Below are 21,943 nucleotides of genomic sequence, written 5' to 3'. Positions count from 1 at the left end.
GCACACTCGCACAATTACACACCATATGACCAGGCTACAAAGGTCGTATGTTGCCCGATCATGATCTCGTGCACGATAGTGCAAGAACGTGTCTTTCGAACATCTTTCACTATTGTTTTGATTTTGCATGAAAATTTTCATGTTTTATTGCGAGGGTTTTGAAACACTTTAATGATATGATTTAAGAGTATGGGGAGAAAAGGATCCCTAAATAGCTTCTCATACATTCCCTTCTAGAGTTCTTTGGGCCGTACGCTTGCTCATATTGGGCTCCCCATTTTACACCATCGGCCCATTTCTAAACAATTGAGGCCACGGCCCAATGTTTGCCCAACTGAAAGCCCAAAGGAATATTAAATATGAATTAAATGATCTATTATTTATAAAATTAAAAATTTTAACATCATCATCTTTGACACGCTCACGACAAGTCTTAAGGAGAATTCAAGTCCCATTCACATTTTTCGCCTAGCTTTGCGACTTCGTCATATCTTAGGTGAGGTTTTCCTTTGCCAACGAACACAACTCGTACCGAATCTAAGCTTGTTCCACCACACAAACTACCCATGTGTGCATGTTCAATCATCTGCAACTCTAGTCAACTTGCCTCTACACTAGGTCAAGTTATATGGCCCGACCTTATCCCTACTCTAGGCTCATACGCGTCGACGCATCTCATCTCATCATCTTTGGTCTTGGTAACAGATATTGTCCGCTTTAGCCCGTTATGTATCACTTCCAGCCTCACCATTTTTTAAATGCGTCTATTAGGGAGAGGCTTTCACACCTTTATAAAGAATGTTTTGTTCCCCTCTCCAACTAAAGTGAGATCACACGTCAGTTGGAGAGACGAACAAAACATTTCTTATAAGGGTATGGAAATCTCTCCATAAAAAACACGTTTTAAAATCGTGAAGCTGACGGTAATACCTAACGGGCTAAAGCGAACAATATCTGTTTGTAGTGGACTTGGACTATTCTCACAAATGTCGGATTAAATTTGTTCCCTTTATGATTTGGAAAGGAAAGTCTCCAAATTGAAGAGCTTGGTTCAAATGTTGAGGCCAAAAGTATGTACAAAAGAAGCACCAACACCAATCCCACACTAAGTTTTGATTAATACAAAACAAAAATGGAGGCTCCAATCCTGCTTAATTTGAGCTTGTTGTAGGCTAAGTGTGTGCCGATTGCGTCGACATTTTCGGGTGATTATGCTCTCCTTCGTACGTTACGATAAGCATCGACGGGTCTTCTAAGCATCGCTCGACGTGCTTTCTGGCTGGACAACCTCTCATGCTGCTGCATTTGTAGTAACCCCTGCACACATTTTACAACAAAAACAAACTCATTTTACAAACTTCCTCAATCATCAACACTTTCCCTCTCTCAAATCCTCAATTTTTCGAGTACGAAATGATCCAACGGCACAAAAATGGAAAAGAAACAGGCATCCATTCGTTTTGATGATCGCCCGAAGTTTTCGTTCTTCGAGTTGTCGAAAAATCACAAAAACTTGGACCCTTTTCTTTTCCTTTTTCTTGGGAATGATCCTGTTATAAGAACATCTTGTTCTAATGATTTAGCAAACAGACGCTCTTTAACAAGGGTCATTGGAAGTAGAAGTCATTATAAGCTTCCTATAGCCGACCGCTAGCAGATATTGTCTGTTTTGGTCTGTTACGTATTGCCGTCACCCTCATAGTTTTAAAACGCATATGCTAGGGAGAGGTTTCCACACTCTTATAACGAATGCTTTGTTCCCCTCTCCAACTTATATGAGATCTCACAATCCACCCCTTTGGGGCCCAGCGTCCACGCCGGCACACCGCCCAGTATCTAGCTCTAATACCATTTGTAACAATCCAAGCCCACCGTTAGCAAATATTGTCCACTTTGGCCCGTTACGTATCGCCGTCAGTCTCACATTTATAAAACGCGTATGTTAGGAAGAGGTTCCCACACCCTTATAATGAATGTTTTGTTCCCCCTCCAACCGATATGGGATCTCACAATCCACTCCTTGGGTGCCCAGCGCCCTCGCTGGCACACCACCCGATATCTGACTCTAATATCATTTGTAACAGCCCAAGCCCACCGCTAGCAGATATTATCCGTTGTGACCCGTTACGTATCACCATCAGCCTCATAGTTTTAAAACGGTTAGTTGGTGAGAGGTTTCCACACCCTTATAAGAAATGTTTTCTTCCCCTCTCTAACCGATGTGGGATTTGACAATCCACCCCTTGGAGCCCAGCGTTCTTGCTGGCACACCATCCGGTGTCCGACTCTGATACCATTTGTCAAGCCCACTGCTAGCAGATATTGTCCGTTTTGGCCCATTACATATCACTATCGCGTTTGTTGGGGAGAGATTTTCACACCCTTCTAAGGAATCCTTCGTTCCCCCTCCAACCGATGTGGGATCTCACAAGTAAACACGCCAGTGAGGTCATTATCAGAGTCAAAAGGCTAGAGTTATGCACGAAGTGGACAATATCAGTTACGACCGACCCGAGATTTAATCATACCTGGGATGAGGAGAACCCTTAATTGGCTTCTGCCCATATTTCCTCCATGAATAATCATCAGAAGGGATATCAGCAAGTTTGTTACTTATAGCAGGAACCTTAATTGATCTCTTCACTCGATGTTTCCTACAAAAACCAACCCAAATTATCAGTAAACCAAAGGGCTATCAACACCCAACAAGATGGATATCAACACCCAACAAGATGGATATCAATCCAACCTCTTCTTTGAGCAATGGCACTTGCCAGTGCTACCACATTTCAAGCTCCCTTCATCTCCCCTTCCAGAAAACCTCCTCTTGTTATCGCCCGACATCGTCGACGACGGTCCGATCAAATGGAACGAGCTCCCGTCCGCAACGCTCCCGTCCATACTCAACGAAGAAATAAAAGATCTAGCAGATGACATTGTCAATGTGCACTTAGAAGCATCAAAATTCATATTCATTCCACTGTTACTCCTAAGAAACATCATCTCTGCTTGCTTCCTCTGCTGCTGCTGTTGCTGGGGGAAGCTAAAGTTCAAAGATGGAGCAGCTTGTTTATGAATTTTGAGGGAATTCTTATGATTTTGATCCATTTCCAAATCTGGGTTTCCCAAAAAAACAGAAATTTTACCATTCAAACCATTGTTTGGAGGATCTAAGAGAAATTTTTGGGGTAAAGGCAGAGGAATGTTCTTGAATCTTCTGACTTTTGCATAACCAAACCCAGAATTCAAAAGAGATACCACTTTCTTGAGCTTAAAAACAGCCTCTCCAGTTTCCACCATTAAATTCTTCCTCAGCTCACCTTGTTCTTGAGGAGAAGGGTGAGCTAAAAGATTCAAAACTCCATGACAGCTATCTATGGCGGCTCTGTTAGCTTCTTCAAGCTCTTCCATTTGAAGAACAAAACACAGAGGTTTAGAACACAAGAAAGTGAATCAAAATAAGCCCAAGAAAGCTTAGAACTATACAACAAAAACCCAGAAAGGAAGCATCAAAACAGTTGAAATGGAAGAAGAAATCATAAGAAGAGAGAAAAACAGAGCGTGTAAGTTTCTGAAACCCTAAACTAAAACTTCCATGATTTGTTTTTGTTTTTGTTTTTGTTTTTGTTTTTGCTTTTGCTTTTGCTTTTGTCTCGCTTGGAGAAGAGAACCCAACTCCTTGAACAAGCCACACCCCAACTCCTACCTTTTTTTTCTTCTTTTCCCACCTTACTTATTTAAATACTTATTTAAGCGGGTTTACACGGGATGAGTTGAAAAAAAATATTTTCGATGAACTCAAAATCTCAGGTTGGTTGAATTATTTATTCGAGCAACTCGAACACAGGTCACCGTACAACCCAACTTAATCACTGGACTGAGTTGGATTAGACTTGGATAATTTTTTTTAATTATTTAAAAAAATATTACATTAGTAATTAAAATATTGTAAAATTTAAATATCAAACATTCAATTCAAAAGTCTGCGTACTAACATGGATTAGAAACATTAAATTTTTTTAATTTTTGTAATAATCTTATGGTTCAAGTTGAGTTGTAGTCATGTTTTCAGATGGGTTGAGTTGACCAACCACAAAAATGTCAACCGGCAATCTGAATCTTTTGGATTTATAAAAGTGAGTGTTGGATTATTTATCACTCAAATGCTACTAATTTGACGTTCTAGAGAGAGATTTTTTTTTTATAAATATTTTAATTTCAAATTTGTCTTTGTACTATTTACACGTATTTATTTATTTATTTATTTATTTATTTATTTATTTATTATTATTATTATTATTATTATTGGTTTAGAGCCGCATTTTGGAGTTGCCAAACTTGCACTCACCATGCACATAATTTTTCACCTATAAATCCTTATCCTAAAATTTAGAATTATCTTAAACTTTATTATTTTATAATTGATCTTATAAATATTTAAATCTTAAAATTATTTATATATAATTTAAAAAATTATAATATTAACCATGAAATAATTTGAGTTATTTATTTATATAAAATTTTAATATTACGAGATATTTAAAATAAAACATGTGGTTTAAAAAAAATAAAAAAAAATTAGAATTTACTATATATATATATATATATATATATATATATATATATATATATATATATATAAAGTATATTTAGATTAGATTAGATATGCATAAAAAATAAAAATAAAAAAGAAAATAAAAATGGGATTAGGGGCAAAGATTCGACCTGATGCAATCATGGGAGGAGAGACATGTCCTGCGGCTGACAGGGAAGTGGGTCCCACTGGGACCACAATAGTTGACTCTTTTCCCTATTAGTCTCCCTCGGTCAAAAGTCATCCACATCCACCTCACTATTTTACAACTTTATTATTATTATTTTTATTACTTTTTTTTTTTAACTCTAAATTATTTTTTGGATTAAGAAAATCCCAATTCAAGTCTATCTAATCTCTCGTATTGAGGGTAACTTTGTAAATAAATCTATCCGTTATCGTTTACAAAGTCAATGATTTGATTCTTCGCTCCGTAATAATAGCTTAACTGAAAAGTACAGTGTAACAGTTCAGCTTTCGAGGTGTTTGTAGGTTGGGGTTAGTTGAGTCGGGTTGAGACATATTTTAGACTTGACACAATTACTCGAGTTGTTAATTTTTTTTCAACCAAAATTAATGAACTCAACTTTAAAATTTTTGGGTTTAGATTATTTATTCAAATTTCTATTTTTAATAAAAATTACTTTCAAAATAGATAAAATTCATTGTTAAGAGTGGTCAGAGAATAAATAAATAAAAAATAATTGTGAACAACTGTTATGTCCCATATTGGTTGGGGAGGAGACAAGAACACCGAGTGTGGAAACCTTTTCGTAGTAGATGCGTTTTAAAGCTTTGAGGGAAACCCTAAAAGGGAAAGCCCAAAGAAGACAATATTTGTTAGCGGTGAGCGTAGAGTGTTACAAAATGTATCAAAGCCAGACACCAGACTGTGTCAGTGAGGAGGCCCTTCCTCGAAGGTGTAAACACGAGGCGATGTGCCAGTAAGGACGCTGGGGCTCAAATGGGGTGGATTTGGCGGAGGTCCCATATCGATTGAAGGAAGAAAAGAGTGCCAACGAGGACGTTGGACTCTAAAGGGATGTGGATTGTGATGTCCCAGGCACTTCCCCGAAGGGGTAGACACGAGACACTTCGAAACTAAACGCCCTTGCCACGTAGGAGTAAGAATAAAAACAAATAAATGTGGGGAAATTGGTTTAATTGAAATAGATTCAAAGAAGGTAGTTAAAATTGCACTTGTTGTTTAAATATTGATATGAATATCTACTTTTTCATACGCACTTAATGAATAATTAAGAATTTAATCTCATCCGCCCAACTGTCTCTTAAGAATATTTAAAATATTTAAAATATGTGTATAAAGTTTGATGACTTTATATGAAGTTATTTTAATTTAGTGGAGAGGCCAATTTTAAAATAAAATGATACCATAATCAATGAAAGTTAGTGGGATTATAATTAATTGAGGATTAATCATGATTATTAAAATTAAGACATTTAATTTAATGTATTTATATGAAAAGAGTTGGGAATAAAGGGATTCAATCATATGAAATTGAAAAGAGAATTTTAAGATAATGGGTGTCACACGCTCTATAAAGTCAGGGTATAAACTTTATAAAAATTAAATTACACATTTTTTCAACCTTATCTCTACCTTCAAATATTGAAATTTCATCGATTTCTTTTTTTAAATTTATAAATAATTCCTTCCCAATAATTCCACACCATAAGTGAAATCGAAACTTTGTTATATCCAAAAATTATCTTTCTTTCATCCATATATATATATAAATGTATTAGGAGGGCGTTCCGCCTTAGAGGGAAGCACCCGCGCCAACAGTGGTGGACGAGGTGGAAGCAAGGATGTCGGCTTGAGTACCGCAAACATTGGTGAGAATCCAATGCCCCAAAAACCTAGGGGTTCCTCCACAAAGTTCATCCACGGAGGGTGAGTCAGGACCTAAGATCAGGCCAAAAGGCGTAGTCGATGGACAACAGGTGAATATTCCTGTACTACCCCTTGTTGGTCCCGAGGGACGGAGGAGGTAGGTTAGCCGAAAGATGGTTATCGGTTCAAAGACGCAAACTGGTTTCAAATTAAGAAGGGAAAAAACTTATTTTATTTTCTTCTAAAGAAATTTAGAAGAATAAAAAAGGTGCATTCTTTTCTGGTAAAGATAAATATGTCCATTTAATCTGGAGCTCTATCAGAAGACAGTGATGTCCATTTAACTCTTGAGTCAGGTCCCCACAGAGAAGTAGAGATGTTTATTTATCCCGTGAGATCTACCTTAAACAGAACATGGAATCCTCATTTAAATGGAAAAAGAGTGAGCGAGGAGATTTTTTTCCATTAGTTGAACAGAGTCAAGAACGAAGATTATATTCTCCATTCCCACCCCACCTTATATATAAAATATCAAAAACCAAGACACAAAAGTAACATATATTATATATTTCATCCGAAATTATATTAAAAAATAGAAATTATCCACTAAAAAGAACATACCCACGAATTTTCAGTAAAAAAATCTTCATAAAAATAATAAAAAATAATTATAGAAAATTTTGCAAGAATGAGATTAAAGAAGATAGCAAAGACGGAGACATAGAAAGCTTTCCCGTCCCACCTGATAGACATCTCTACTTTATCAAAATTTGAAAGAAGCATAATTCCCATTCTGTGAATGAGGATCTTCTACCTGAATGATAGAACATCCCACAGCCTCCAGGAACAAACTTTAATTTTACACAATAACAAAATTAAAGCTAAATCACAATTTAAGTGCTAATGATCTTCTTAAACGCCTCATAATCATATGAATAAAGGTGAGCAACAAATAGAAGAAGGAATAATATTGCTCTTAATTTATTCTCCCAAAAGCTCAATATTGGCCCTTCTTGCATTGGATCTCACCCCACCAGCCAGAGATACACAACACTTCACTTTGACAAAGGGGAAAAAAGAGCAAACAATGTTTGAAATTTCTTCACAACATAATGAGACACATCAATTTTAAACACTTTTCTTTCCCTGCTTTTAATAAAGTGGTCTAACTAAAGGAGAAAGCTGGTGGTTTGGGATTTTAGTATGATCCTATCACTGAGGCTTTCTGTAAGATGGAGGGTTTTCTTACTATCCTATTTGAATCTAACTCCCCCTTCTTTCATCTTCCTACATCATTGGATTGGATTTAACCCAACAAGTCAAAAACCTTGATGTAATCTAATCCTACCTCCTTAAAACAAACTTTCATTCAACTTGGAAAACTTCTTAGATTGAGCTACCCAAAGGGAAGATGCACTGTAACGGCCCAAGCCTACTGCTAACAGATATTGTTCTCTTTGAACTTGGAAAACTTCTTAGATTGAGCTACCGAAAGGGAAGATGCACGGTAACGGCCCAAGCCTACCGCTTACAGATATTGTCCTCTTTGAGCTTTCCCTTTTGGGTTTCCCCTCGGGGTTTTTAAAATGTGTTTGCTAGATAGTAACTTTCAATTCTTGTAAGTCTTTCTTAGTCATCTTATTCTCAGGATCGTTCTCATTCAGATGTAGTTTTCAGTTCATTCATGTACCCCTCCTTTACTCGAGGGTTACAAGTCAAATATGCTACACATGGATGTTCATAAATCTAGTTAGGTTAAGTTAAGAGACATTTCAAACTCAAATAATGAGGTTGTAAGTCAAAGCCAACATACCTCGACAATAATTGACATATATTCTTTTTTGTGAAGTCGAAGGTACAAATCCTCATACACCACTCGTTGTACCCAAAAAAGATAATGAGGTTGCAAGTTTATAGGATCTAAATCATCCTCTCAGTAGAGGATGAATCCAATTTAACCCAACAATGTTCCCAAAAGACCTGTTAAAGAGTTATTCACCTCTGATGAACACGTTTGAGAGTAAATCATAAAAAGTTTATAATGCAATATGCTGAGAATCTGATACCAGAGTTTTGTTCTTGAAAATGAGACTTAAGGGGCATTAAAATACAGCCTTGGAAAGTGGGCAACTCTGAAATATCAGCAATAACATATTCATAATCATCTGTTAGAAAGGAATCTTCAGCCTGCAATTCAAACACAGTAGTAGCCAGTAGCCCTACATGGATAACAAATTCAACATAGCAAGCGGACTTTATCTCCCTAAAGAACAAAGTGTGGTAGTGTTTTTGCTTGGCCAGTACAGCCAAGAAGATTGCATTTGACAGTGACTGGCACAGCTTTCTTCAATCTTGACACAATCACATGCTAAAAAAGAAAAAGATGTGTACTCTTAGGGAACAGATTCCTAGATATGAACCAAAGGTGAAAGCAATAAAGTTGAAAGCGTGTGGTATTTCTGGCTGGCTCAAGACTACAGGGATGAGTTTGGCTTTTATGATTTTTGAATTTGGGTTCGTTATAATATTGTTTTGATAATCAAAAGTATCCATACCGACTTCCGCACCCTTCAACCAACGGATATTTAACATCTTAATAGACAACTACAACAATTTAAACTCTTGAACTAAACCGAGCACGACTCAACTAGTTAATCCATGATACATCGAACAAAAGGTTTGAGGATTGAATCTTCAACCTCATATATGGTTGGCCTTTAAACCAAACCAATACATTTTGTTATCAATGAAAAAGATGAGATAGAGGCATCAGGTAGACCTAGAGTTGATTCTATGAAGGGAATAGCACTATTTATAGTGTTGAGAAATGTTTTCCAACTCATCTTTTGGAGCAGGATGAGGCACTCTGATTCTTCAGTCTTTTTTTCCAATCAATTTGACCCACTTTAGAATATTAGCAACGGGCTAGAAAAATGCTTTTAACAGATTAAAAATTAATTTCAATCATCCTTCACTAAAGGTCAAAAAGTCACTTCGAAAATTTTAAAGATACCTCAAAGCATTTTCAAATGCTCATAGAATTAGCTACTTCCTCCCAATATCCTTTTTAACCTTCCATTTCTGGTTCTGGTTTTGTTCTATTTTAGTTTTTGTACTCACATAGTTCTAGCACTGTTAATAAATCTTAAGTTTAGTCCTTGCTATTAGTTCATAGTTGATTTTTTCAAAAAGAAAAGTTCAGTCGGTATAAATTTTGAAAATATATTCACATGGTGTCTTTTTACTATTATTATTTAACCAATTATTGAAGTACTAAATTTAAGATTTATTGAAAGTAAAAAGACTAAATGAATAATTAAAACTACAAAAACTAAATTGGACAATTAAGAGTACAAGCACTGGAACGAAATGGAATCCGTAGTATTTAATTTTTTTTTTTTCCCAAAAATATTTGATGAAAAAGAAAAACTATTCACCTAGAGCAATCTCGAACACACTCTTGCTATAACAAGCAGTGTTCAGCTCCATCAAGAAAAGACTTGAGCTTTGATGGGTGAAATTCCAATAACTGAAACAAATCCCAGAAATACATCCCAAAAGCAACTAAAGAAGGGGCCTTCCATGCAGATTTGAAGATAGAGCTAACATAGTGATGGTTGGAGCATCTTGGTAAAAGACTAAAGCATTGCTAAAGAAAAATCTTGATATGCATTCACTCAAGTGGTATTAGTGGGATATATAATGGTTCAATGTGCAAAGCATGATCTTAAATCTGAAATCAGGAGGCACGAGAAAGCAGACTTAGCCAACTTCTTCTAACAATCTACCAAATAAATACTTGGTCACAGTTGATTTTCTAGTAGAAGTGAAATAATAAAATAGAATACAATTGCCTTACACTCAACAATAATGGATACACTACCGAAAAGATTGTGTTTATATCGAAGTCTACAGTGAAAGATATGAACAATTAGAAAGCTCTAGATAGTTGAAATAGAGTAGAGAATCCTCTCCATGTTTACATGGCAGCAGGAGAACACTCAAATAAAAAGCTTTTACAAAATCCTCAAATCTTGTATTATCGTTAATTTATATCATAGGACCATTCCATATTATGTATTCTTTAATGGATTAACCTGTACTCTTATATGAATTTCGTAAACTATCTAATAATAGTTCAGAGGCTTTCCAAACTAGTTCACCCATACTTTGAGTAATCTCAGAAGACAACTGCCTAACCTTGAAACATTTGGTTGTCAGGAACCTGGTAGAATTTTAATATCCTAAGTAGGTGATGTCATAAGTGACCTCCATGAAGTCTGAACCGTTCTTTCAAAGTGTTATACCTTTTTTACTTGCACCAATAACCATTAACCATTAGGTCAATCCATAATGGTTAATTTCTTAAACTACTTTGAGCTAAATTAAAGTATTGGCACAAGATGTGAACAGAGCATAGGAGCAAATGAGTGTACCGAGGTGGAACTTTTGAAAATGTTTATCAATATTGAAGAAAAATCATGTATTACAATCAAACTGCATGCCAAAATTAAAAAGAAAAAAAAAAAAAGGACGGCATTGGTAAATTTACTCCAGAACTTTAATAATCGATTCTGAAAAAAGCAAGACGAGAAGATTAACTAAATAAATAGTAAATAGAGACTATATTTCATCAATGAGTTAAGAGAAGTACGATAAACCTATCCGTGCAGTAGTCAATGTGAAGTCATTGCTTCCTCCCCCTTCCTTTCTTGGTTGGTTGTGCATCAACCTGGTCCTTGCCCGTCACTTCTGATATATCCACTGAAAAAAAGAGAAAAGTAAAAAAATATATGAGAATTCCAAAAAGTAGAATTGAGTGCACATTAGACTTACAGGTTGAAGCATTGATGGATAAATAAAGAGAAAATTATATAGACTAAGAAAGATGGTCCATGAATGCGAAGGTTGCATATAGATCATAGATCATGTGAAAACTCCAGTCTCGCCGTGAACAATTTTGGCCAATATAAATAAGTTAGCAAGCAGGTCTACATTCAATCATGGGCTCAAACGGCATTCAGAGGAGTAGTGAACTCATCCTCAAGTACTGAAATCATCATGGAGCTAATTACAAGTTTCTGCAATTTGAGGATTTGAAACTTCCATGCAACTAAAGAATATATAGTTTCAATTCCAACTATATAGACAACAAGAATTCATATCTTAACAAAATTTTAGTCCTAAATCATGCCACTAGCAAGCGATTATTTATTATTCAACAGGGTTTTCTGATGCTTCATTAATCAACATAAATTAGAAGGCAAAATACCATCAGGGCCCCGGGCCATCAGAGTGAAGAATATGTTGTTGAGTTTTTCCATCTTCTTGGCATCCTGTGCCTGGTCAGTCTTAAACTTAAGACACTGAAAAACAGGGAGAAAACAAAAGGAAAAAAAAGAGGAAATTAGTAGACCTAAAACATCTCGATATTGAAATTTTTATGATTCGACATGTGCCGTTATGCCAATTGGTTATCTTCCAGAGTGTTCATTTCAATAGAAGATCATTTGACTTGTCCAGATTGTCACAAGGGTACAAGCATATATACAGAAAATTCCCCATACAAGCAAGCATCAAAGTATGAACTTCACCAATCAGATTCTTAGTTGATAACTTGCACCCATGTATCTTGCAGTAATTAGCTTTCATTTTTTCCACGTGAGAAGGAAAAGAAAACCATTTCTAGCATGGTAACAAACACTCCCACATTCTAATCTTCCGTATAAGCATAACATTCTTATGAAAGATAACTTCAGCCAGTATAAGCGTAACAGCCCAAAGCCACCGCAAGCAGATATTGTCCTCTTTGGACTTTCCCTTTCGAGCTTTCCCTCAAGATTTTTAAAATGTGTCTGCTAGGGAGAAGTTTTCACACCCTTATAAATAATGTTTCATTCCCCTCTCCAACCGAGCATCTCACAATAAGAAACCAAATGAATCGATGAAAGATTTGGTTTGGATTAATGGTTAGGTTTAAGACCTGATTTCTAAATTGCTAGTTCTTGGTTATTCAACTGTTGTCTACTCGACACTTTACAGAAGAATAAAGTGGAGAGACATAGACTGAACGAAAACTTGTTCAGAAGTCTGCTTGGGTACAAGTGCATCAAAGACTCAACACGCTTCTCCAAACATTTCCGTTTAATATTCATAAGGCTGAGAATTTGCCACATGAAACACAGTGCCAAGCATATAGTTGAAAGCCAATAATAAAAATTCCAACCCCGATCACTGACCAGAAAAACACATGATGTTCATCAATATCTCAACAAACAATTCCTTACCTCGCGGTTATCGGTGACTTTAAGAACCAGTTTCCCATCGCAGTGTCGATACTTTACGTTGTACCGCGTCTAAATTTGCAGTAGGATTGAAAAAGAAAACGGAGGTCGCAGTTAGAAGGAATCGAAAAAACGAGAAACAATGCAATAAACGGAACATATGAGTAGACGGTAAGTTCGCAATAGATAAATTAGAAATCTCTTCACAATTCATTATGCTCAATTCAAATCATCCAAGTCTGCAGCGATGACTAGCTCGATTCCATGTAATTCAAGAGTTAAAAAAGCAATTGTAGAATCACAATACAATCATGCGATCTAATTTTTCATCTGTGATGTTGATTTCTCAGCAGCAACATCTACAGAATCGGATTTCGAAGTAAAAACTTACGGAATTAGGATCGGAGCGGAACAATTGCACAGAACGCTCGACGAATTCATCCCAGGAAGCTATGTAGACCATGGCTCGGCGGCAGAAGCGAAGGAGAGGTAGAGCCCGGGAAATTTGGCGAGCGTGCGAACAATAAATAGTAAATAAATAATAAATAAATAAATAAATAAATAAATAATAAATAATATTTTATTTATTTCTTTTACTGTCAGTGTCATCAACTGGAGGCTGTCTCGAGACGAGACTCCCGTTTTCGCTGTCGCTACACTCGTGAATTCTCTCCTCGCCGGCGCTTGATCGCAGTTGAAGTTTTACAGCAACGGCAATGGCCTCTGTTCAGCCAACTCCATATGCCTTCTCTGAAGCTCCCATCCTATCCCGTTTCGCCACTTTACGGCCATGGCGGGAGCTTCTCCAGCCGCCGTCGTCCTTCACTCGCCCTTCATCCATTTCCGAAGCGACCATTCGATGTAAGCGCAATCTCAACTACTTTCGTGTTAATTACACCTTCATCGTCTTGCTCATTCTCTTTCTCAGCCTCCTCTGGCACCCTGTTTCCTTGATTGTCTTCTTGATCGTGTTCGTTGCTTGGTTCTTCCTTTATTTTTTCACGGATGGTCCATTGGTGGTGTTTAATCGTGTTGTTGATGATCGAGTTGTGTTGGCTGTGCTTGGATTGGTCACGATTGTCGCTTTGGTGTTCACGGATGTGTCGTTGAACGTATTGATTTCGGTTTTGATTGGGGTTTTTCTTGTTTTGATACATGCCGCCTTTAGGGTTACAGAGGATTTGTATATTGACGAGCAAGAAGTCGCCGATGGCGGATTGCTTTCGGTTGTTGGCAGCAGATAAACCCCTGGTTCATAGTTTCTAGGTTACCAATGATGATCTTGCCTTGTCCGATCCAAGTTCTTCGTGCCACGATTCCAATGAGTATTAGATATCAATCTTTTCTCTCTAGCCATCACTTGGAGATCCGGTTTGATACCACTGATTATTTTAGGATGATTCTTTTATTACCAATTAAGTTTGAATGAGCATTTGGGTGTGATTTGCTGCAATGTTTTGGGTTTGAAGTGTTTTTACTTTTGGAAAGATGAAATTTCAAACAGTAGATATCAATGTTGGGTTTGAATGTCCTGTTAATGTATACTATGTCTGTCTGCCATTTCATGTTGTTTCTGTGCATCATCTTGGAACATTTCTGGGTATGTTTGTAGATTCATATGAACTATAATGGTGAGTTCCTGGCTTCAAATTTAGTCTCATCATTTGCTCTAAATTGTATGTTGTTGATTTTGATGATTCAGGTTGATTGTGAAGAGTAGGTACTAGATAGCATAAGATGAGCGCTTTCAAAATTTTGGAGTGATGATGCTGAGATTTAATTTGTGTGCTTGATTGTTAGTTGTCTTTTGTTCTTAGGTTGACAGTTTTTTATCGGATGTTCTGTGAGATCTCATGTCGGTTGGAGAGGGGAACAAAACATTTTTTTTATAAGGGTGTGGAAACCTCTCCCTAGCAAGCGCGTTTTGGAAACTTTGAGGGGAAGTCCGAAAGGGAATGTCCAAAGAGGACAATAAGTGTTAGTAGTGGGTTTGGGCTGTTACAAATGGTATCAGAGCTAGGCACTGGGCGATGTGCCAGCGAGGAGGTTGAACCCCGAAGGGGGTGGACACCAAGTGGTGTGCCAGCTAGGACATTGGGGCGCAAAAGGGTAGATTAGGGAGTCCCACATCGATTAGAGAGGGGAATGAGTGCAAGCAAGGACGCTGGATTGTGAGATCTCACATCAGTTGGAGAGATGAACGAAACATTCTTTATAAGGGTGTGGAATTCTCTCCCTAGTAGACGCATTTTAAAAACCTTGAAGGGAAGCTCGAAAGAGAACGCCCAAAGAAGATAATATCTGCTAGCAGTAGGCTTAGACTAACTTGGGTTGGCCTCATTTATTTTTTTTTTCTTTTTTTTTTCCAGTAGAACTTGTGGTTCATCTTCCAAATGGTCCAACTTTGTGCATCTTTTAGATTCCCATGTGACAAAAGTTAAAACTGGTGGGTTATTTAGTTGTACATTGTCTATGCTTTTATCAGTGATTTCAAGTGAAGTTGTCTGAATTATCACATGGGGATTGAAGTGAAGTTGTCTGAATTATCACATGGGGATTGTCTTAGTTGTGGGTCTTGTTTCTAATGCTAAAGTCCACTGCTAGTAGATATTGTTCGCTTTGACTCGTTACGTATCATCGTCAGCCTCTCAATTTTAAAAACGTGTCGTTAGGAAGAGGTTTCCACTCCTTTATAAGAAATGTTTCATTCCTCTCTCCAACTAATGTGAGATCTCACAATCCACCCCCTTTGGATGGCAATCCATCTTCCTTGGGCCAATCAACCTTGTTAGCACACCGCTCGGTGTCTGGCTTTGGTACCATTTGTAATAGTCCAAGCCCACCAATATCTATTTTGGCCCGTTACGTATTGCTTTCAACCTCACAGTTTTAAAACATAGTCTGCTAGAGAGAGGTTTTCACACCCGTACGGAAAATGTTTCGTTTCTCACTCCAACCAATGTGAGATCTCACATTTTATCGCTCAGGATTTTAAATTTCATACTTTTAGGTCCAAGAATGTTCATTACATTCTCACATCCGTGCTGCATTATATGATATAACTGGTTTTCGTTTGGTGATTGTCTTAGCATAGTTGTTGTTTCTAATTTTCGATGCGACATGGGTTGCTTTCGGATGAGGGATGATAAGGTAGCCTCAACTGGTGTGATTTTAGATTTTTTTTACTAGAGTTGCTTCTTGTTTTGCTTATCCATTTGTGGCTGAGTTGTGGCATATTGAGCACATTTGTTATGTTGTTTTTATAATGGCTCAAGTCACTGCTAGTAGATATTGTTCTCTTGGGTTTTCCCTTTCGGACTTTTCCTCAAAAATTTTAAAACGCGTCTGCTAGGGAGAGGTTTCCACACCCTTATAAAAGGTGTTTCGTTCTCCTCCCAACTGATGTGGGATCTCATAGTTTTGCTTATCCATTTGTGGCTGAGTTGTGGCATATTGAGCACATTTGTTATGTTGTTTTTATAATGGCTCAAGTCACTGCTAGTAGATATTGTTCTCTTGGGTTTTCCCTTTCGGACTTTTCCTCAAAAATTTTAAAACGCGTCTGCTAGGGAGAGGTTTCCACACCCTTATAAAAGGTGTTTCGTTCTCCTCCCAACTGATGTGGGATCTCATAGTTTTAGACTTACCAAATCTTTAAAATTGTATTGATTGATTCTTAGTTTTGTTTAGGTTTGAGTGATTGTGATGTTTTGTTAATCAAAGTGATCAACTAATATGCCAAAATCTTATATTAGGGATTGACGGGTTGTATTTGTTTTTTCCTTATGTCGTTAGATCTTAATAAAGCTACCCCTTTGTCTTTGTATGCTCCACTCATTCTATTTTCTACTATTCATTTGAGTCAAATAAGTCGAGAACCTACTAAACACAATCAATGTATATTGTTATTAATATCATAACGTTCTTTTTTTTCACTTCACATGAAAATAAAAATGAATCTTTTAATTAAAATTATAATATCTTGATCATATTTGAGATTATGGTGCATTCATTTTCCAATAATTGTACATGATAACAAAACAAACAAACAAAAAAAAAAAAAAGTAAAATATCAAAAACATTACATGCCTGGAAAATGTATCTGACTCAAGCATAAGCTATCATTGTCTTCCTTGTAACATATCATAGTGTTACAACTTCCAAATCCTCCCCAACAGACTTCAAGAATCGTCTCGCATTCGAGTAGTTCATAATATCTCAAAACCATGGAAACACTATGTGCGTAACGTTCAAGATCCAACGAGACCTTTGGATCGTGCATAGGAGCTTAGTGACACATAAATGGTTGCACAAACTATTCCTGTCAGGATGACCACCTAAAGTCATGGGAGGGAGAAGATCAACCAGCATCAGACTATATTCTTGATATGATTTTCCATTCAATTTTACTAAAAACACTTACCCATTTGAATACATGTTCATGATCTTCCTTCCAGGTATATGGGATATTCATTCCAAATATCGCAGTCACTAAAGAATAAATAGACAAACAAACAGTCCCAGAGCTCAAAAAGAGTTCAAGCTGCCACATAGAACATTACTTTTTTGAGAACTAAAAGAAAAAACATGATATAGTAGTTGCAGATGAATTTTTTGTGGCCAGAAATCAATGGCCACTTCAATTGCCAATAGATGCACAATTGTAAGCCAAAGAGAAAAAATGTACCTGAATCAGTTGATTCCTGTGATTGTCAAGCTGCAATAGATGAACAGAGCATTTGATACAGAAACAAAAGTGTACTTTTGTAGTTTTCAACATTGCTAAGCATATTGAGGAGTAAAAGTTACAAGAAAATGATATCAATGACATGATTGAGTATTAATAGTCAAGGATGTTGAAGGATTACCTGAATATTGATGTAATCCTCTGTGTCATCAATGTATTCCCGCAACTGGTAAGGGAAGATGAATTCAAAATATATGAACAAAAATACCACATAATCAGAAAGTTTTATATACAAAATATCAGAGCGGACACACTTTGAAGTTTAGTTCATACCGTGATTAGTTTGTTTAATGTACCTTCAATCTGCATAAAATAAGCCTGCAGAGAGTTCATAATTAAGCTCTATTAGATCTTAATTTACTTGAAACTCTATAAATTAGATGTTATATTCTGTTCTTAAAGACATTGATCATACCTCGAGTAACATTTCTAGTTCCTCAACATCATTCTCTCCTCGAAAAGTAATTGCACTTGCTCTACTTGTTTTAGACATCTTTGAATAGTCCTTAGGAGAAGCAAGAAACCAAATTGGAGTCCCAGAGCCGCTTTCAGGGGTGCCAGCTACTTTTCGTGACAAGTAAAGCTCCGCCATGTCGTCGTCGTCATCCAGAAGTTGTTCGAGTTCATCCCTAACCTAGAATGAGAATGGTGTCATATCATGGCCATGGAGATAAAGAAATTGCAGCAGAAAAAACATCAGTTGGCTACTATTACAAATCTTTACTTTTTCTGTTCTTTTGACAAGTAAATCGTTGAGGGATCTTGAGGGGACTAGTTGGCTCATACTTATGTCAAGAATGATCATTTATTTTGTTGCTTTCCAGCTCATTTTGGCTCTACCAAACTAAGATTAAATGAGCATTGAGCAGCAACAGGAACGTATAAAAATTTGGCAGTCCGATAATATTTCACAAGGAGAAAGGTGAATTGCAAGCTGGGGTTTACAGAGTAAACTCGAACCAGTATAGCTTTGCTAGCAGGGGCATACCAACAAAAGGTTCAAGACCTAGCCACCACAATCGCCAGTGCAGAAAGACTCTTAGACTTTGAGGGCAAACTCCAAGCACTGGGGGAATATCGTATAAGCCGCCGGGGTCAGCAGAATTGTTGACCGACTGTTGTAATTAAAGATCCAGCATATGGAACCCGAGATATAAAAGAATGAGCGTGTAATAAAAAACTACTTGTACTTCATGATTTATTGTCTACTTCTCCTGAGAATTGAAAGTAGCCAGTACCATGAAGCTCAACCTATATACCATCCTAGAGTAGTATCAAACTCGGAGCCGAGCAATGCAACTTCGCTTTGCTGTTAGTTTGTAAATATTTAGTTGAAGACCCAAGAGAGTGAAAGCAGAGAAGGGATCATAGCCGCATACTCAAGATGGCACAGAAAACGAGCTACCTTTTGCACCCGATTTGTCAACCTTGTCATTGCACTCTTCAGCTTGCGCACTCGATCCAAGTTACGACTGCTAATCTGCATATAAATTCAGAATTCTTTGACTGATGGCCACTAATAGGCAATCATGTAAAGACATGAATGCGGTTCCTAATTCAAATCAAACACTAGATGGGGGTAGTAAACATTTGTATCTGTTCGTTTGAAGAAAATCTTTTTTATGATACAGCTTGAATAGTACAAGAACATGGTTAGCAACACAACTATTCACCCAAAAGCATAATCGAAAACTTTTTAGGTAGCTGTTTTGAGGACTTAATGATAAATGCAGTATAACTTTGATGAGGTTTGTAACCAAAGGTTAACATTGAATTTGATTAAATATGACTCGTCCCTTTCCCATGTACCAACCACAATTATAAAACTAAAATGGAATCTCTAATTGAAAGAATACAATCATATATTACTATTACTATTATTATTATTTTACCACATTGGCTTTCCAATAGAAGGATATCAACCTTCCATTACTATTTCATTGTCAACTTTCAAGTCTTTACTAGAGAAACATAAGATGGTATGGAAGATTATACCCATAAAAGTCCCTTGAAGATAATTATCTTGATGAAAAAGTACTGTTTCTCTTAATGGAAATAAATCTAACTGAAAAGTGAAAATACATTTTATCTGGACATTTGTTCATCAAATCCACTAATAAACTAAATGCTTTCAATTAATAATCAAGCCTAGAGAACTTGAGATGAATAAGGAAGTTAAAAAAGACAAAAGAAATTCAAGAAGAACATCCAACGCTTTTTTAAAACTCAAAAAAGAAAGAAGGCAGTGTATTATAGATCCGTGAAAGTTCATCTCTGTTTCAGTAAAAAGCTGAAATTTCAAGAATGGATCAACTAAATGGATATGTACTAAGGGAGCAGAATTAAACAAGCTTCACCTTGGAGGTCAGCTCATCTAAAGCAGGATACGTATCAGTCTCCAGTTCTCTTGTGCGTGCATCAAGAAAACTACAAATTGCTTCTAATGCGACCTCTAAAGCACGAAACTCAAATGGAAATTCTGCATTGAATGACAAAACTCTTAAAAGGGAAGAAAGAAATTTCAAACAACTATTTAAAACAGTACAATATTTTCAAGCAATGATAACTATATTTCCAAATATGGCATCCCAAGATGTACCGTTTTCAGCCAACTCATTTTGAGTGGTGGAAGGCTCTTCTTCTTCCCCTTGTCCTTGGTACAGGGAATTTGTGGAAGGCAACCGTCTCTGCAATTCTTGAACAATTGGAACTACATTTTCATCCATTGGGTCTCTAAGCAGCACCTATAAACACAAATAGTAAAAATTGAACCAAGAAAAAGAGTTTGAGTTCTTCTTTTAGCTCTTCTCTCATACGTCTTGGTTTGTCACTTTGATTCATCCTTTGCACAGTCTAAGCACATAAATACTTCCATTATACTAGTCAACTTGAAACCTTTTTGGGACTATTAAACCCCAAAAAGGGGTTTGGAAAAAGAATCCATTATAAGATAAACAGAGTAAAACAAGAATTAGCCTAAATAAACCCAACAAAATAATCAGTTTAAGGAAAGATTAATTAATGAGCAGTTAATTAATGAAGAAAAGGATAAACAAATTATTACCTCGTCTGCAGTGATTATTGACTTGATGTGCTGGACCAAATCCCAGAGCGATACCAGAATCAAAATCAGTATAATAACACCAACAAATTACAAATGTATTTGAAGAAAGTTAGATCAGCAGAATTTCACAAGAAGAATCAATCTCCAGTAAGTTTACCTCCAAATTGAGAACAATCACGCTTTCTCTCCCCAAGATAGTGGAAGGATACGACAACAGAGGATCAAGAAGCCGAAGATCTCTCGCATTAATCTGAACTCTCTGCATAAGCGCATACTTATCCACGTCCAAAACCGTAGTCCTTCCTTCATGGTCCAACGAAACCCAGCTCCTGGAAACTACAGTATTCTTCTTCTTCGTCGTCGTGGTCGTTGTCGTGGTCGCCGTCTTCTTCTTCACCGAAACCGCCTGAGATTCCACAGGGAATCCAAATCCATCTCCAGCCATCTCTAAAACAATATCGATTCCAAAACCATTGCTCTTCTTCGGAAACCAATGCTCAGTGAAAACACGTCGAAGAAAAAGAATCTGGAAATCTGCGGTGATTTGGCGCGTGAATGATTCAACTCAACGACGAATTCGAGTTCAACAACGCCATGAAAAACAGATTCCGATTTGAAAATGTGAGGGGGAATAATGGGTTCAGTTATGAGAAAGTTGGGGCAGAAAGTTTCAGAAAGAGGAAATGGGATTTTGTATGGGCTTTACTGGGTGATACACGCGAGTGGGGGCGAGGGGTGGTAGTAGCCTCGATAACAGTTCAAATAATTACTGCCGCCTTTTCCCCCACTCGCGCCATATACCGCGTGTCTTTCACGCCATTTGTTTCGGTGATGGATATTCTGCGAGACAGACGGGGATGATGGGACGATATCTTATCGTTACTGCTCGTTAGCTTCATTCCTCCGACATGTCGTTTCGGTTATCATCTCTGTCGGCCGTATAGCCTCTCCTATAATTATGGATTTAAATAAATTATAAATTTAATTCCTAAATTTTTTAAATTGAAAAATAAACTTATAATTTTAACTTCAATCAATATTTATCATTTATCTTAATTGTATTTATTTGTTAATATAATATATATTTTGAGTTAGTTCCAAAACATTCATTCCAACATAGTTGTTTAAAATTCCAACTCTTTCAAAATGTTTTTATCTTAAAAAATAATAATAAAAAAGAATGAGGCGATAGTTTATGATATTTATCTAGAACGTGAGAATGAAGACAAACGTTCTTTTGGAAAGTTATTTTGTCTTCTTCTTATTTATTTAAAATTACTCGTAAAAAAACAAATTTTTTTGAAATCTATCCGTTTATTCCATGGGACCAAGGCTTCGAATAAGGTAAAGATCCTCTGAGATCTAAGGAGGAAGGAGGGAGTAGAGAAACCTTGTCCGT

At 36.7% G+C, this 21,943-nt stretch overlaps 3 protein-coding genes and 1 pseudogene across 7 annotated transcripts; 1 reads left to right on the top strand and 3 right to left on the bottom strand.

Annotated features, from left to right (window-relative positions):
* Positions 1 to 989: 989 nt before the first annotated feature.
* LOC111811466 (putative WRKY transcription factor 21) lies at positions 990 to 3,728 on the bottom strand. Its single transcript, XM_023698327.2, has 3 exons — positions 2,750 to 3,728; positions 2,529 to 2,654; positions 990 to 1,317 (listed from the first exon to the last, which is right to left on the bottom strand). The coding sequence occupies exons 1-3, from the start codon at positions 3,409 to 3,411 to the stop codon at positions 1,173 to 1,175; spliced, it is 933 nt and encodes a 310-aa protein (XP_023554095.1). The 5' UTR covers positions 3,412 to 3,728; the 3' UTR covers positions 990 to 1,172.
* A 3,266-nt stretch (positions 3,729 to 6,994) lies between these two features.
* Positions 6,995 to 13,256, bottom strand: LOC111811465 (signal recognition particle 9 kDa protein). 3 transcript variants are annotated; one of them, XM_087117948.1, is made up of 5 exons: positions 13,125 to 13,256; positions 12,737 to 12,805; positions 11,722 to 11,815; positions 11,111 to 11,213; positions 6,995 to 8,581 (listed from the first exon to the last, which is right to left on the bottom strand). In XM_087117948.1, exons 1-4 carry the CDS (start codon positions 13,194 to 13,196, stop codon positions 11,137 to 11,139), a joined length of 312 nt encoding a protein of 103 aa, XP_086974074.1. In that variant the 5' UTR covers positions 13,197 to 13,256; the 3' UTR covers positions 6,995 to 8,581; positions 11,111 to 11,136. The 3 variants fall into 3 exon arrangements, with proteins under 3 accessions (XP_086974074.1, XP_086974073.1, XP_023554094.2); XM_087117947.1 differs by lacking the exon at positions 6,995 to 8,581 and adding an exon at positions 10,891 to 11,023; XM_023698326.2 differs by lacking the exon at positions 6,995 to 8,581 and having other exon boundaries at positions 10,891 to 11,213.
* LOC111811464 (PRA1 family protein E pseudogene) lies at positions 13,088 to 14,393 on the top strand (annotated as a pseudogene). Its single transcript, XR_015411911.1, has 2 exons — positions 13,088 to 13,222; positions 13,337 to 14,393. The product of XR_015411911.1 is annotated as a PRA1 family protein E pseudogene (transcript).
* Positions 14,394 to 16,731: 2,338 nt separating this feature from the next.
* Positions 16,732 to 21,266, bottom strand: LOC111811463 (magnesium transporter MRS2-I). 2 transcript variants are annotated; one of them, XM_023698323.2, is made up of 11 exons: positions 20,702 to 21,265; positions 20,545 to 20,574; positions 20,080 to 20,224; positions 19,838 to 19,959; positions 18,886 to 18,960; positions 17,896 to 18,114; positions 17,754 to 17,798; positions 17,602 to 17,646; positions 17,421 to 17,450; positions 17,157 to 17,276; positions 16,732 to 17,070 (listed from the first exon to the last, which is right to left on the bottom strand). In XM_023698323.2, the coding sequence occupies exons 1-11, from the start codon at positions 20,987 to 20,989 to the stop codon at positions 16,984 to 16,986; spliced, it is 1,206 nt and encodes a 401-aa protein (XP_023554091.2). In that variant the 5' UTR covers positions 20,990 to 21,265; the 3' UTR covers positions 16,732 to 16,983. The 2 variants fall into 2 exon arrangements, 1 of the variants encoding a protein (XP_023554091.2); XR_002817545.2 differs by having other exon boundaries at positions 16,999 to 17,070; positions 17,157 to 17,224; positions 20,702 to 21,266.
* Positions 21,267 to 21,943: the final 677 nt, after the last annotated feature.

Source organism: Cucurbita pepo, chromosome 15, assembly GCF_057944985.1.
Source record: "Cucurbita pepo subsp. pepo isolate OVF chromosome 15, ASM5794498v1, whole genome shotgun sequence".
Taxonomy (NCBI): Eukaryota; Viridiplantae; Streptophyta; class Magnoliopsida; order Cucurbitales; family Cucurbitaceae; genus Cucurbita; species Cucurbita pepo.
Note: the sequence above shows the minus strand (reverse complement) of the source record. Positions and strands in the feature narration are given on the sequence as shown.